Source organism: Nicotiana sylvestris, chromosome 12 (genome assembly GCF_000393655.2).
Source record: "Nicotiana sylvestris chromosome 12, ASM39365v2, whole genome shotgun sequence".
NCBI lineage: Eukaryota > Viridiplantae > Streptophyta > Magnoliopsida > Solanales > Solanaceae > Nicotiana > Nicotiana sylvestris.
In genome coordinates, this window is record NC_091068.1 from 100,011,347 (window position 1) to 100,027,852 (window position 16,506).

Consider the following 16,506-nt stretch of genomic DNA (forward strand, 5'->3'; position numbering starts at 1 on the left):
AACACATACAACGGTACCCTATAGTACCCGCTGCGGCGTGCAGCCTGATCCATATATTTCATCGACGGTGCTCGCTGGGGGGTGTGCAAACTCCGGGAGGAGCCCCTTATGGTCTAAGCGCAATATCAAGCCATCTAGTGGCATCAAATCTGGGCCCTTGGCCTCATATCAATACCAGTATAACAATGCTGTGGCGCGCAGCCCTATCCCATAGTATCCTCACATCTGGCCCTTAGCCGTACTCAGTCCAGAAATCATATAAGGCCCTCGGGCATTAGTAAAACAGTAGTTCTCAGCCCAAAACATCAATTAATATATCATTTTAGTTTCAAAACCCAGTAAAAGTGGTTGAGTTGTAGAACAGTGGAAAACGGTATGACTGAGTTCAAGTAGTAAATCAAAACAGTGAGGAAATAGTGATAAAACTCCCCGGAGAGGGTTCAAATAGTTGGCACGAAGCCCAAATATGACAATCAGTCCAAATAATGATGAGAGCAAATAAGCTTTAATCAAATACGTGGTAAAAGCATCACTCGGGATGGACCAAGTCACAATCCCCAATAGTAAACGATCCCACGCTCATCATCAAGCGCGTGTCTCACCTCAATATAGCACTACGATGTGCAAATCCCGGGTTTCAAACCCTCAGTACATCATTTACATTCATTACTCACCTCGAACCGGACTATGCCTTTGCCTCTCAAATCGGTCTCCTCGTGCGTCGAATCTAACCAAAACAATAATGAATACGTCACAATATGCTAAGGGAACAAAGCCCAAGCGAAAACAATCGAAAAATATCAAAAATCCCAAAATTAGCAAAACCCGAGTCCCGACCCACTTCTCGAAAATCAGAAATTTTCACATCATTAGATTCCTTATCACCCCACGAGTTCATACATACCAAAAGTTCTCAAATCCGACCTCAAATGGCACTTCAAATCCCAATTTAAAATCTCAAAATCCCAAGCCCTAGTTTCTTCCATTTTTAGCTAAATTCCCATGAATTTCTAGGTTGATTTCACAATAGAATCACGTTTTATGCTCATAAATCTTACCTCCAATCAATTCTCCTCGAATCCCCCTTCAATTTCCCTCAAAGAGCTCTCAAAATACTCAGCTATGGAGGAATAATGGCTCAAAATACCAAATAAAATGTTTAATAAACTCACTGCCCAGACATATCCGCATCTGCAGTCTAATAGCCGCTTCTGTGGTACCGCTTCTGCGGTCCTTTCTCCGCATCTGCGGAATTTCACTTACTGGACCAACTCCGCTTCTGCGGCACCGCAAGTGCGGTCCCCTTTCCGTAACTGCGGTCCCCGGACTTACTCAAATTTTCTGCTTCTGCTACCCAAACCCCGCATCTGCGATACCGCACCTGCGGTCCCCAAACTGCAGGTGCAAAAACACCAGCAGCAATAGAAAATCTTCTATCTCCCAAGTTCCAAAACTTCCCGTTAGCCATCCGAAATCACCCCGAGGCCTCCGGGACCTAAACCAAAGGCACCAACGCAACCCAATACCTCATTCAAACTTGTTCCAATCATCAAAATACCTCAAACAATGCCAATTCCATCAATTCACATCGAATTCAAGCCTAAGTTTTCTAAAAACTTCTGAAATACGTTTTCGATCAAAAACCCAACCAAACCACGTCCGAATGATCTGAAATTTTGCACACACATCCCAAATGACATAACGAAGCTACAGCAAATCTCAGAATTCTATTCCGACCTCCGGATCAAAATCTCACCTATCAACCGAAAATTGCCAAAATACTAACTTCGCCAATTCAAACCTAATTCTACACTGGACCTCCAAAATCACTTCCGATCACACTCCTAAGTCACAAATCACCTGCCGAAGCTAACCGAACAATTAGAACTCACATCTGAGCCCTCTAACTCATAAGTCAACATCCGGTTGACTTTTCCAACTTAAGCCTTCTTAAAAGAGACTAAGTGTCTCATTTCTTACCATAACCACACCCAATTACATTGAGTTTTAAAAGGCCCTTAGTAAGATAATATTTTCCTACATATATTTCATTCTTACTAATTACAACCTTGTCGGAAATAAAAATACACTTAAACATGTTCTAGACTAGAAGCGATGTTCTAGACTGTGCAAGCTAACAAATGGCTAGGCTCAGAAACATCCAACCTCACGAACTGATTGGCCAAAGCCTGAACATCCAAAGCAAGCGGTCTCTCACTGACTGGAATATAAGAAAGACTGCCCATACTGGCTAACTTCCTACTCAATGCATCGGCCACCACATTGGCCTTTCCTGAATGATATAAGACGGTGATATCATAGTCCTTTAATAGCTCCAACCACCTTCTTTGCCTCAAATTTAGCTCCTTCTGCCTGAACAAATACTGCAGACTCTTGTGATCCGTGAACACCTCACATGCCACGCCATACAGATAATACCTCCAAATCTTCAACATATTAATAATGGCTTCCAACTCCAAATCATGAACCAGATAGTTCTTCTCATGAATCTTCTACTGCCATGAAGCTTAGGCAATGACCTTGCCACCCTACATCAACACTACACCAAGTCCAATACGAGATGCATCACAATAAACTGTATAAGGCCCTGAACCTGTGGGCAAAACCAACACCTGTGTCGTGCTCAGAGCTATCTTGAGCTTCTGAAAGCTCGCCTCACACTCATCAGACCATCTAAACTGGGCACCCTTCTGGGTCAAATTAGTCATCGGGGTTGCAATAGATGAGAACCCCTCCACAAATTGACGATAATAGCCTGCCAATCCCAAGAAACTTCGAATCTTTGTAGCTGATGCTGGTCTAGGCCAGTTCTTGACTGAATACCCTCTGCGGATACAACATGACCCAAGAATGCAACCAAACTCACAATTCGAAAACTTAGCATACAAGTGACTATCCCTCAAAGTCTGAAGAACCACTCTAAGATGCTGCTCGTGCTCCTCTCGGCTGTGGGAGTAGATCAAAATATCATCAATGAAGACTATCACGAATGAATCCAAGTAAGGCCTGAACACTCAGTTCATCAAATCCATAAAAGTTGCTGAAGCATTTGTCAACCCGAATGACATCACCAAGAACTCATAATGCCCATACCGAGTGCGGAAAGCTGTCTTAGGGACATCAGATACCCTAATCCTCCACTGATGGTAGACAGATCTCAAGTCAATGTTCGAAAATATCTTAGCACTCTGAAGCTGATCAAACAAATCATCAATCCTTGGCAATGGATACTTATTCTTGATTGTAACCTTGTTCAACTACCGATACTCTATACACATTTGCATTGATCCGTCCTTCTTCTTAACAAACAACACCAACGCACCCCAAGGCGAAACACTAGGTCTAATGAAACCTTTTTCAAGTAAGTCTTGCAACTGCTCCTTCAACTCTTTCAAATCAGGCGGGGCCATATGATACGGCGGGATAGAAATGGGCTGAGTGCCCGAAGCTAAATCAATGCAAAAGTCAATATCCTTCTTGGGCGGCATACTCGACAGGTCTGAAGGGAATACCTCAGGAAACGCACGAACAATGGTCATAAAATCAATAGAAGGAACCTCAGCACTAGAATCATGAACATAGGCCAAATAGACCAAACACCTCTTCTTGACCATACGTCGAGCCTTCATATATGAGATAACACTATAGGTAGAATGACCAGGAGTCCCTCTCCACTCTAAACGAGGTAAACCCGACAAGGCTAAGGGTACAGTCTTATCATGGCAGTCCAATATAGCGTGGTAAGGTGATAACCAGTCCATCCCTAATATGACATCGAAATCAACCATGCTAGAAGAAGAAAATCTACACGAGTATCAAGACCCCCAATCACAACTACACATGAACGATGGACTCAATATACCACAACAGAATCACCCACCAGCGTAGATACATAAATAAGAGCACTCAAAGAATTACTAGGCATGACCATATACGGTGTAAAATAAGATGACATATAGGAGTATGTAGATCCTAGATCAAATAAAACTAAAGCATCTCTGCTACAAACCAGAACAACACCTGTGATAACCGCATTGGAAGCCTCAGCCTCGGGCCTGGCTAGAAGAGCATAACATCGGGGCTGGGCTTTATTACCCTGAACTACATCTCTGGGACGGCCTGCTGCTGGCTGGCCTCCACGTCTAGTGGCCTGAGCTCTACCTCTAACACATATACTTCCACCTCTAGCACCTCTACCCCCACCTCTAACTGGCTGGGCGGGCTGTGGAACACTCGGTACCTGAACTATGGCATGGGAACCCTGATGCTGAGAGCTACTCGATGCTCGAGGACAAAACCTAACAATGTGACCCATATCACAACAAGTGTAACAAACCCTCGACTGCTGAGACTGTTGACCCTGACGACCTGAATGACCACCCCGAAAACTCTGAAGCGGTAGTGCATTGATAGGAGCTGGTGGTGCACTATAGGACTGTTGATCAGAATACTGCATATAGGAACCACGACAACCTGAAGCACCGTGAGAAACCTGAAGCATTGACTGAAAAGGCATAGGAGGATGGCCTCTATCATACGAATCTCTACCTCCAGATGAGCCACCACCGAATCGGCCTGAATTACAAGGGCTCTTGTCTTACCCCTGATCACCTCCTTGTGATAGAACCATCTCAACTCTCTTGGCCATATTGGCCGCCTCCTGGAAATAAATCTCACTCCCTGTTTCCTTGGCCATCTGAAGTCGAATAGGCTGGATAAGTCCCTCAATGAACCTCCTCACCCTCTCTCTCTCGGTGGGAAGTATGATAAGAGCATGACGAGCCAAGTCGATGAATCTGGTCTCATATTGAGTAACGATCATAGAACCCCACTGGAGATGCTCAAACTGCCTCCGATAGGCCTCTCTTTGAGTGATGGGGGAGAAACTTCTCCAGAAATAGCTGAGTAAACTGCTCCCAAGTCAAAGCTAGCGATCCAGCTAGTCTAGCCAAGCAATAATCTCTCTACTAATTCTTGGTGGATCCAGACAAGCGAAAAGTATCAAAATCGATCACATTTGTCTCCACTATCACCATGTTCATGAGAACCTCATAAAAACTATCTAGATAATCCTGGGGATCCTCAAAAGATGAATCGCTGAAAGTAGTAGTGAAGAGCTTGGTGAACCTGTCCAATCTTCACAAAGCATCGACAGACATAGCTGCTCTATCACCGGTCTGAGCTACCACACTCGGTTGAACTGCTCTAATTGGCTGAGCTGCTGGAGTCTGAAACTGGGGAGCCATCTTCTTTTGATTATGCAACCACCGTTTGGTACCCTAGCGCAGTTTACAACCTTTCGGGATGGATTAAACAATTAGAATCTACTTTTCCTTACATCGAGCTTGTTTGGCGTGATTTGGCCAAAATGCAGTGGCAGGCCATGAACCATGGTATGCTTTTTATTGCCGTCTTTACCAAGTTATTTATGAGTATTCTTTGTGGTGGTAAGTTTGATACATCATGATTATGTAGGCCTCGGGGAAGGTGTGTCGATGAGACCGTCTCCCCATGGTGAAGAAAGAACCTCGAAACCCGGCGAGGGTATGAAGAGGAAGGAGGCGTCGACCGAGTCTCCAAAATAAGAGAAATCCAAGGTTCATAGGCCTCCGACTGAAACCACAGTCTTGACTTCAGCTACTGTGACAAATCCCCATACTGAAGACGAAGATGATGATGATGGTGATCGCCGTTTGGTACAAAGGGCAAGACAGAGTGCAGATGCTCCATAAGTTGTTGGGCAGAAGGCCACTGAGTTGGGAATGGCCGATAAGGAACAAACCAGTGCTGAGGAGACCCTCGAGGGGGGTTTGGCCGCAGTCCCCGAGCTTCAAGTAAGACATGGTACAGTCAGTGCCGACAAATCCTCGACTGGTGATTTCGGAGGGCCTGAATCCGAAAACTTTTGGGGTCGAGATGAAACCTTTATAGAAATTGATTCCATGGGTGGCTTTAAATCGGGCCCTTCATTTTCTCTGGGAGAAATAAAGAATGCCCAGGACGGGGGTGCTGCCGATATAGGGACCTCTTAGGGAGAGGATGATACGCTCAAGGATTACTTCGTTGGTGTCGACGAGGACTCAAGTCTCGACACCCCCGTCGCTCTTGAGGAAGCAAAGATGCTTCAAAATCAGGTGATATTCTTGACATACTATTTGCGCTTCAAAGTTTTATCCTTGCCTTTCTAACTTCTCTGCTTTATTGTAGGTCAAGAAATTGTACGACCACACCTTTTCTAGGCTTTAAAATGAGATTTTATGCCGTAAGTAGGAGCTCGAGAAGCTCACCTCGGAGCTAAATGAGTCGAAAGTTTCCTCTGTCCAAAAGGAAAAGGAGTTGAGTGAGCTTCGAGATAATCTGGAGGAAGTGTACCAGGAACAGACTAGGTTTGCTGATCAGGTAACATGACATTCATGAGTTCATCTTTTTATCCTCATAACTTAATGCTCACTATCTTGATTTGCCTTTGCAGATTGGGCAAAACAATGCCCTGGTGGGGCGACTCCAGGAAGAGGTTATAGCAAAGGATACGAAGATCCTCGAGCTGAAGAGGCAAAATGAGGTCGTAACCTCGGAGAAAGACCTTTTGCGGGTAGAGTTGTCCTCGACCCAGGATCTTCTCCGAAGTGCTTAGAAGGAGGCCGCTGCTTACTTGTGTCCAAGTTTGAGGCTGATGAAAATGCATCCTCATACAAGAGACATGCCGCTACTAAGAACAATTGAGCCAAAGAGATATCCTAGAAGGCCGAGCAGAAGTTGGCTCGGGCCATTGCCCGTGCTCGTTTGAAAGCTAGGAGGTAGGCCTTCGGGGAAGCAAGTGCTGAAGGTGGTGACCTCTCTACTGAGATTGAGAAAGCCAGAGCTTTGGAGGAAGTATCTGCACCTTCAACTACTTCGGATGACGGTTCCAGAAGTGACTCAGGCAGTAGTGAGGGTGAAGAATAGACTCGCATTATTTTCTCCTTTTCTTTTTGTATATGGATTTGTCGGCGGGGTGGGGGTGGCTTTGTAAAGACACTCTTTGTAAATGTATTTTTGGGAATGCAAAAAGATTCTTTTGCTTTGAGTCTTCGAATTTTATATTTTAGTGCTTTATGCGAAGTTAACCTTTGAATTTTAATGTCGACTCTTCGGAGCCCATAATTGGAGTAACTGAGATCCTCGAGATCGGGTACTATCTCGAGTCTAGGCTGATAGCTCTTTTAGATCCCATGCTTGTAATAACAAAGATCCTCTAGATCGGGCACCATCTCAAGGCTAGATTGATGTAGGGATCTCGATAGCTTATCAAACGTTGTATGATAGTGTCATTCACATGATATAACCGCAAAGTGACCGAGGTAGTCCCACCGGTACATTTCCACAAAAATGGTAATGGCGTGGTCAGAATTTATTAGCCTACAGAATAGGCCAATAGTCGCCGCTTTCTCTATATATGTACTTGCTTTCTTCTTATTTGAGGATTCCAATACTTTGAGCAACTATCCTTTTTATAGAGCTCTTCTTCCTTGCGTCAGCTTTTTCACCATTTTAATTCAAAGCTTTCACCTATCTTTTCATCTCCCTTCTCTTGTTTCACCATAGTTATGGCTGCTACGCCCAAATCCATTCACCAAGAAGAGGAGAGTTCCGCCTCTGCTTCCCGCTCGGTCGGTGGTACAACACCGGCATCCGGTGAACTAACGTTGAGCTGCTTTGTCTCGAGGAGGGAATTTACGGTGGAGAGACCTCCCAATGTTCAGGGCCAATGGGAGCATGCATCGAGTTTCATCTCATCAATAGGAGAGGAACACATTGAGACAGTTAGGAGAGACTGCGAATGGGGAGAAAAGGTGGTACTGCAGGTACCTTCCCTAGAAGAGAGCATCGTGGCTCATGTAGAGGGTTTTTTGAACGTATACACATACCCCTTTACATTGGGCCCTCTCTATAGAGTTGTGCTCGAGTTTTGCAGAAGATATCGGGTTACCCTGGAACAGGTTCACCTATCATTTTGGAGGATAGTGTTGTTGATAAGGTTCTTTGCAGACAAAGCTGGGCTCGAGTTCACCCTTAGCCATCTTATTAGATTGTACCAGACCTTGCATTACCAAGGCATGATTAATCTACGACGTCAATCTACCCGGCCCTTTGTTGCCAGTAATGAAGAAGACTAGGATCAAGGGTGGATGAGTCAGTTTGTCCGAGTATGGACTGTTGACATTATCCTCGTAGAGTTCCTACCATTCCTTGAGAAATGGAATTTCACACGTAAGTGGTACACTTGTGCTTTTGTCATTTTTGTTCATAGCAGAGGCAGACTCCGTAAAGGTGTTTTATTTCCCTTTCTGCAGCAATCCTGTGGTTGCCATACTAGGTCCCTGATTTGGCAGACTGGACTCTGAAACTGGTAGCTTCCTAGACCTACGATGAGCGTAAGTGGCGAGACCTGTCGAAGGGTATATGGGACGCAAAACATCACGGTGAATACCTTATGATTCTTTTCTTTAAAGAATACTTTGTGTTTCCTAACTTCTTTAATGCAGGAGTTGGAGATATTTCCGAGATGAGACCATTCCCTCTCGGAGAGGAGGGAGGATCATCGGCTTCGGGGCCGAAGAGTGATAACAAGCATAAGGAATCCTCGATGGGCGAGGAGATTTTTAGTGAAGCAGGGTCTGCTCGGAGGCGTAAAGGAGATGCAACTGTCGAGGTAGATTATGTACCTATCGGTCATCGTTCGAACATTGGTGCAATAGAAGGGAGGGGCCACACATCGATGGCTTGAGCCGAGAGACCTCTCGGAGCTGCTGAGCCTACAATTCCCTAGATTTCTAGCCTCGGGGGAGTGGCTCCTTTTTTGCCACCGTTTTCTTCCCTGGTCGAAGGTACTTCAAGGGATAAAGACTTCCTGTCGTCGTCTTCCTCTCCCATCGAAGGTACTTCGAGGGATTTTCGAGGCCAGGGGCTACCTAAACCAAGCGAGGCCTTGAGCGGTCATATCCCCATCAAGAGTGGTTCTACTGGGATCGATGGGACCAGGCTAGTAGATGTACGCTTGACTTTTAAGGAGGCTCAGCGGCTCTATTATGTGGTGAGCTTTGGTTGACTTTGTTAGTTTTTCAACTTCGCATTTTTATTTTCTTACTGAGCGTCTTTTCCATAGGCCTTTGACAAGCTCAAGTTCGAGCTACTCCGCCCTGAAGCCAGGTTGCAGAAAGCCTTGGACAGGGAGAAATCCCTTAGGCTTAATTGTGATAAAAGGGAAAAAGAGTTGATACACCTTCGGTACGAGATGATTCAAAGCCGGAACTATAAAGGCTACGTCGAGAGATAGGTAACCTCTATTTCGAGGGGATACATGTTTCTTCTTCTATCCTTGGAGATTAATATTTTGATAATTTAGTTGTAAAGAAAGACGGAGAACTTGGAATGCCTTTGGGGTGAAGTTGGTAAGGCCAAGTATGAGTGTAAGGAGCTAAGGGCTCAGATAGATGCCCAAGTTGCGGCCAAGAAGAATGCTTTGGCCAAGGCTTCTACCCTCGAGGTGCAACTCTGGAATGCTCGTGAAAACAGCTTGGTCCAGACAAGCAAGATTGTAAGGCTCAAGTATGACCTTTTGGATATGAAGGCCGAGGTCGTGGACGCTTGGGCTGAAGCTGAAGAGATTCGAGCTAAGGTTGATAACAAAGTGGTCGTCTATGTGAAAGACGTTGCCTACGCTCTAGCTGAGTTGAGAGGGGCTTCCGATCGAGAGAGTAGAAGTAATGAATATGCCCAGTGCAAATCCAGGAGGAGATTCATACTAAGGGCTCGATCTCTCAGAAGAGATAGCGCAGGCCAAGGCGGATGAATACGACGCCAAGTTCCTCGTATCTAATGTCGAAGATAATGAGGAAGAGGTCGATGGAGCCGCAGTCCCCGAGGGGAAAGTAGACTAGGCTTTTGCTTTCTAATTCTGCGTAAAATGCTCTTAGAGAACTTTGTAAATGAAGCCTTGTATTATTTCACATATATATATAAAAAGAAGCTTTTCGGTTTTCACTTTTCATGAATTTCCCTTTGCCTGTGTATGTCTTTCTTTTGTTTTGAATTTTTATGTTTGTCAATGATTAGCTAGATGAGTTGGATTTCAAGGTAAAATCCTAGGTTTACAAATTGGCCTTGAGACTTGTTGTGTTGGCCCATAGGCTCTTACACATTTGTCCTTAGGTGCTTTTTAGTTAACTATTTCGGGCTCAGACTTCGAGTCGGGTTTCGACTCGAGCTAATTGACCCTTAAGTTTTTAAACTTTAAGATGTCTCTTAGGCTCTTATGCGTTGGGTTGGTACGACCTCTAATATAGGCTGGGGGCTCTTACACGTTGGGTCGGTACGACCTCTAATATAGGCTAGCGCTTGGGCTCTTATGTTTTGGGTCGGTACGACCTCTAATATAGGCTTTATTTTTCCCTCGTTAAAGACTTTTTGAATTTTTTATGTTCTCCTGACTCTTTGATGGTTTGATAAGAACCTCGATTGTGAGTCGTTATGTAACGATAAATGAGCACTTCAGGAGGTTTTGCTCGATGGCTGAATTGTTTCGAAGCCTTTTCATTGATTGGAGTTGACATGATCGATGATCTTTTGCTTATGTCGAGGGTAGCCTAATTAACCAGTTCTTTTCGAAGTATTTTCAAAGAAATTGAAGGCCTGTGATTTTATGGCGACGGTCGGGCGTCCCCGAGTCGAGTTAGTCTGGCCAAAGCTTTATGACCGTAGTCATTTTGTTTGGTCGTAGCCTTTTAGTCCCCGAGTGAAGTAGCCTTGGCATATATATTGAGGGTATGCCTTTTTAGGGGTCTTACAAGTTAGAAAATATAGCATTGACTTTAAGATCGAGATTATGCCCTTTGAAAGGTCTTATAAAATTTAACATGCCTTACTTAAAGTCTTACATATTTTTTGGCTATTTGTCACCAGTATAACTCATGCCTTGCTTGAGGTCTTACAGATTTTGTGTTTCCTTATGGCAGTCTAATGAGCTCGGGGTTGCCCACTTGGGGTCTTATGGCCTCGAGTTTTCGATAGTTCGATGGGGTAACAGTCGGCACAGTCCCCGAGACATCAAAGGTTTTTTTGGCTCTGGAGCTGTTCTTTATAAACTTGATGTTTCCTCATCGAATGTTTATGACCCCAAGGTTTTACGGCTTCGAGTTTTTTGATGTCAGTTCCCCAGTGTTCGGGAAATTTCCAGCCCTGGGGCCATTTTTTGTAAAAATAGCAAACTTCTTTGAAGTGTGAAACATTTTGATGGTAAAATATACTCCTCTGATTACTTCGTACAAGTATATATGTTTTCGTCATCAAGGGTTCGATTATTCTATGCGTACATAGTTCATTTGACCGTTTGGTCCGATACATCATTTTCCTATCGAGACCCTCTTTGGCTCATCTTGACTTCTCCGGGGAGGTGAGCTCCCCAGTATTCGAGGTTGATTGAAAAGAAGCCTTGAATACTTGTTAAGTTCTCCTTAGGTAGTATATAGATGTTTCCTCATTAAAAACCTTGCCAGTAAAACCCTTCTTGGGATAAAATCTGATCGAAGGAAAAGAGTGCAACGCATGCTGTAAAACCTATGGTCTTCAAGGTTGAAAGTGCTTCGATTTTTCCAATCAGATACCTTCACACAGATTAGTTTAAGATGTAAAATAATAAGGGAGACGGTTATACCTTAGTGGTGATGGAGCTTCGAGCCTTAATATGCTTCAACCGCTCGATCCAGGGATGCGGTACGGTCCTTTGCTCATTTACTCGGGTGCATCTGAGAATGTAGATTGCGATTGCTACTTCACTGTTTGCTTATCCTTTGGCTCATTCGATGTTGAAGGTGTCGATGCCGGTGCCACATCGTGCACTACGAACATCTCTTTGCTCCTTGTATACAGTTTTTATTTCGTCCTTCATTCGAAACTTCATCATTTAATGAAGGGTTGATGGTACTGCTCTCATGCAGTGTATCCATGGCTTTTCGAGCAAGGAATTGTACCTCATGTCTCCTTCAATGACACAAAACTTGACATTTAGGTTGTGCCTGCCACGTTGACTGGGAGGGTGACTTCCCCTTTCGTTATCTCGCTCGCCATGTTGAATCTGTTGAGGACTCAAGAGGCGGGCATGACCTGATCGAGCAATCCAAGCTGATCTACCACCCTCGACCTAATAATGTTGTCCGAGCTCCCTGGATCCACAAGCACACGTTTAATTTGAAATGTATTCACAAGAAAAAAAATTACCAATGTGTCGTTATGAGGCTTAGACAGGGCTTCAATGTCCTCATCGCTGAATGTAAGAGCGTCCTCGGGTATGTAACCTCGAGTTCGCTTTTCTCTGGTGATGGATATTTTTGTTCGTTTGCTAATAGGTTCCTGTGGGATGTCGATTCCTCCAACGATCATGTGGATGACATGTTGTGGCTCTTCTGTTTCATTTTTCTTGTTCGCCTCTCTTTCCCAAAATTGATTTTTGGGTCGGTCGCTGAGGAACTCTCGGAGGTGCCCTTTGTTGATTAGTCGGGCTACTTCTTCTCGGAGATATCTGCAATCTTCGGTCCTATGACCGTGTGTGCCGTGAAATTTGCACGCCGGGTAAGGGTTCCTTTGCGACGGATCTGATAGTATGGGTTTTGGCCACCTAGTGTCTTTGACTTTACCTATGGCCGATATGATGTCCGAAACATCAATGTTGAAGTTGTATTCAGATAATCGGGGTGCCTCCATTGGTCCTGTGTGTCTGTCGAATCCTACTATGCTCATGAGTCACCGAGGGTTCTGACCTCGATTTGCCCTTCGGTCGTTTTGGGGTATGTTACGCCTTGGGTCATTTCTTTGATCTTCAGTGTATGGTTGGTACCTTTCCTTGTTTGGCCTTGGTTCCTTTGCCAGGATCCTGCTAGGATATACTGAGCCCGAGGGGACTCCTAGTTGGTCGTCCTCGACCCTAATCTTTGATTGATATCGGTTGTTGACATACGCCCAAGTCACGATGGGATATTCAACCAAGATCTGCTTTAGTTGTTTCGAAGCTATCGAGTTTCGTTCGTTCAAACCTTGGGTGAAGGCCTGCACTGCCCAGTCATTGGAGACTGGTGGCAATTCCATTCGCTCCATTTGAAAGCGAGATACAAACACACGTAGCATATCGTTTTCTCTTTGTTTGATTTTGAAGACATCGGATTTCCTTGTAGAAACCTTGATTGCACCGGCATGTGCCTTTATAAAAGAATCTACCAGCATGGCGAATGAGTCTATCGAATTCGGGGATAGGTTGTGATACCACATCATGGCCCCTTTTGAAAGTGTTTCTCCAAATTTTTTCAATAGGACGGATTCAATCTCATTGTCCTTCAGGTCATTTCCCTTTACATCACAAGTGTAAGTAGTGATGTGCTCGTTGGGGTCTGAGGTTCCATTGTATTTCGAGAGATCGGGCATTCTGAATTTCTCCGGGATGGGATTTTGACCAGCACTCGATAGGAATGGCTTCTGTACAAATTTCTTTAAATCTACACCCTTTAGAATCAGGGGTGTGCCCGGGATCTGATCCACCCTTGAATTGTAGGTCTCCACCTATTTGTCGTTGGCCTTTATCTTCTTCTCTCCCGATTCAATCCTTTTTGTGAGGTCCTCGAGAATATTTATAATAGCGGGGTCAGCTGCTGACCCGTTGTTGCTTGATTTTTCTGGTACTTGTTCGGCTCGAGGGGCCATTTTCGGTGTTGTCATTTCTTGGAGTTTTTTGGTGGCTTTTCAGTTGAGCAATCGCCATTTGTTGTGCTTGTAACATTTCAAAAATGACTTGGAGGCTGACTCCTCATTCTTCCACTCCTCGTGCTTCTTGGCCTCTGGCCTGGTCTTTCCTGCGTCCATTCCTTATGGGGTCTGCGCCCACTTCCGTGTTCAGTACATTGTGGGAGCTGTTATCATCTGGATTTATGTTTGGTACTCCCTCAGGGTTTGCAGGTGGTACACCCAGCCCTATGCTGCTATTTTCTCCAAGTTCTTCACTGTTGTGAAGAGGTGCATTTTGTGTGCTAGACATGATTAACCCTGAAATCAAAGAATCTTTGACAAGAAAAAGTGTGAAGAGTAACGTGTGTTATCAAAGAACTAGCACCAAAACAATCACTATTATTTTTAGCCCCACGGTGGGTGCCAAACTATTATAATTAAAAATGGTAATTACAATTATATTTGATTATGCGATTCTAAAATACATGATTTATTTTTATACTAGTTGTTAGACAATAGATTCTAAGTGTGAGCTAGGAAAGTAAAGTAAGAGTGAGAGGCAGTGTTATTATTCAAACCGAACGGCTGCGAATCGGGGTATCAGACTGGCCTAAGCTGTGCCTCGAGGTTGAGCTAATAAGCTCGACTGGAGATGGTCGATGAAGGACCAATAGTTCCAAGGGCCACAATGATGGCTTTTTATGATCAATGATGAGTAATAAATGAGGAAAAATCAATGAAACACAATAAATGTAAGCAATAAATCAAAGGAAAGATAATGGAGAATGTTTAAATTAGAGAGCAGACAATGTTCTTGTATTGAATATCATGTGTCTTACAAAATGATAAGGGTCCCCCTTATATAGGAGGGGGGATCCCAACATAGTACATGTGCATTTATTACAAAGATTTGCGGCCGGTACATCCATTTAATGTCACGGTATGGACTTGTACTAGTCTAGTAGACCTGGTCAGCTCTTACCACGTGCCTTGGGAATTTCACGTTTGTCCACCATAGCCACCGATTTGCACTGGCCCGAGGTCAGACCTAGAGAAACCTCGGGGTTGAACCTCAAGATATGATTCGATCCTTCTTGAAATTGCAATTTTAGGCTAATGATAACTTGTTGATTTGGTGTGTTATTGTATGTTTGGGTTTTTGATTGTATTAAAGGTCCCGAATTGTAGTTAGGTTGTTTTTGAGTTACTGGTTGTATTGTGTTGTTGTCTAACCTATAGTAGGCTTGAGGGAGCAGTAAAATCAGGGGAAATTCTGTCTCTTTTATTTTAGAATCGAGTTATCATTTGAGATACGTGACGGGCTATGGAATGTCGTAATGACCGTAAAATGGGACTCTCTGATTTTAGCCGTATACAATAGAAGTTCCCGCCAAAAAGAGTGTTTCTACCAACTCCCAGTGACACAAAGCTATGTCACTAGAAAGTAGAGGGACTATCTATATAGGGTAAAATATGTTATGCCAGGTGGCCGCTTGAAAGAATAACATGTGGAACCGATGGCAACTATCCCATTTGGTACCGGAAGGAATGACACTCATAAAGAGGCAATAAATACCCTCCGCCCGGTGGCATTTAATAAAGAATATTCTATAGCATTTAGTGCACTGCCCATTACAAGAATTTGTCATTTATGTTCACCTTCATCAATGGCCCTCATAATTGAAATTATGGAAGGGCATGATCCTGGGACCTTGTTCCCTAGACATAGCTATAAGGAGTGAGCTCTGTTATCATTGTAAAAGACACGAATTTTCTGAATAACTAATACTATAATCTATTCAAAGCTCTATACAATTTTATCTTCTTACTTTTTGCTCTTATTATTGTTGCGCCCCGAGGCCTCACTACCAGAATCATTATTTATGCTATTTCGTCTTTATATCAAGGCTAAGTGCTACATATTTCTTCAATTATTTTGTTGTTTCAGGATTAATTAATTCATTTGTCTAGAAACCATGTATAAATTCAACTGTACCATTTTACGGATAAACAACTGGATAAATAGAATCAAAATCCACAAGTGGATACATTTTTACCATTGGTGGAGGAGCAGTGTCTTGGAAGTCGTCCAAACAGACATGCATCGCCCGTTCTGCAATGGAGTATGCGTTTATAGCTTTAGATAAAACCGGTGAAGAAGCTGAATGGCTGCGTAATTTCTTGGAAGATATTCTATTTTGGCCCAAATCTTTGGCACCTATATGCATAAATTGCGACAGTCAAACAACAATAGGAAGGGCTAGGAGCGTTATGTATAACGGAAAATATCGTCACTACGACGAAGACATAATACTGTTAGACAACTACTATCTAGTGGAATTACACAGTCGACTATATAAAGTCAAAAGATAATGTATCGGATCCACAGACAAATGGCCTAACTAGAGAGGTGGTTGTCACGACCCCAAATTCTCCCCTTAGGATGTCGTGATGGCACCTAGTCTCTAAGACTAGGTAAGAGACTAGGTAAGCCTAACACATGCTGAGGTAATAACAAAAGTGAACTATTTAATCGTTAAATCATAAACTAGTAAATGACATATATAATTGCAACAGTCAATAGTTATACATTTTCCAAAACCGGTAGTAAAGAGTCATAAGTTCTATTGAAATACACTAGAAGTTCTAAATACTATACTGTTTTGATTTACAATTTAATAGTAGCATAAGGAAGTAGGATGGTGACTCCAAGGCCTGCAACGTCAAGCAAGCATA

The 16,506-nt window shown here is 43.6% G+C and overlaps 1 protein-coding gene across 1 annotated transcript; it reads left to right on the forward strand.

The window, feature by feature from the left end:
• Window positions 1-5,389: 5,389 nt before the first annotated feature.
• On the forward strand, window positions 5,390-9,853 carry LOC138883446 (uncharacterized). Its single transcript, XM_070164134.1, has 10 exons — window positions 5,390-5,414; window positions 5,497-5,565; window positions 5,659-5,717; window positions 6,292-6,420; window positions 6,494-6,613; window positions 7,518-7,905; window positions 8,547-8,713; window positions 8,889-8,939; window positions 9,167-9,288; window positions 9,415-9,853. Exons 1-10 carry the CDS (start codon window positions 5,390-5,392, stop codon window positions 9,851-9,853), a joined length of 1,569 nt encoding a protein of 522 aa, XP_070020235.1.
• Window positions 9,854-16,506: the final 6,653 nt, after the last annotated feature.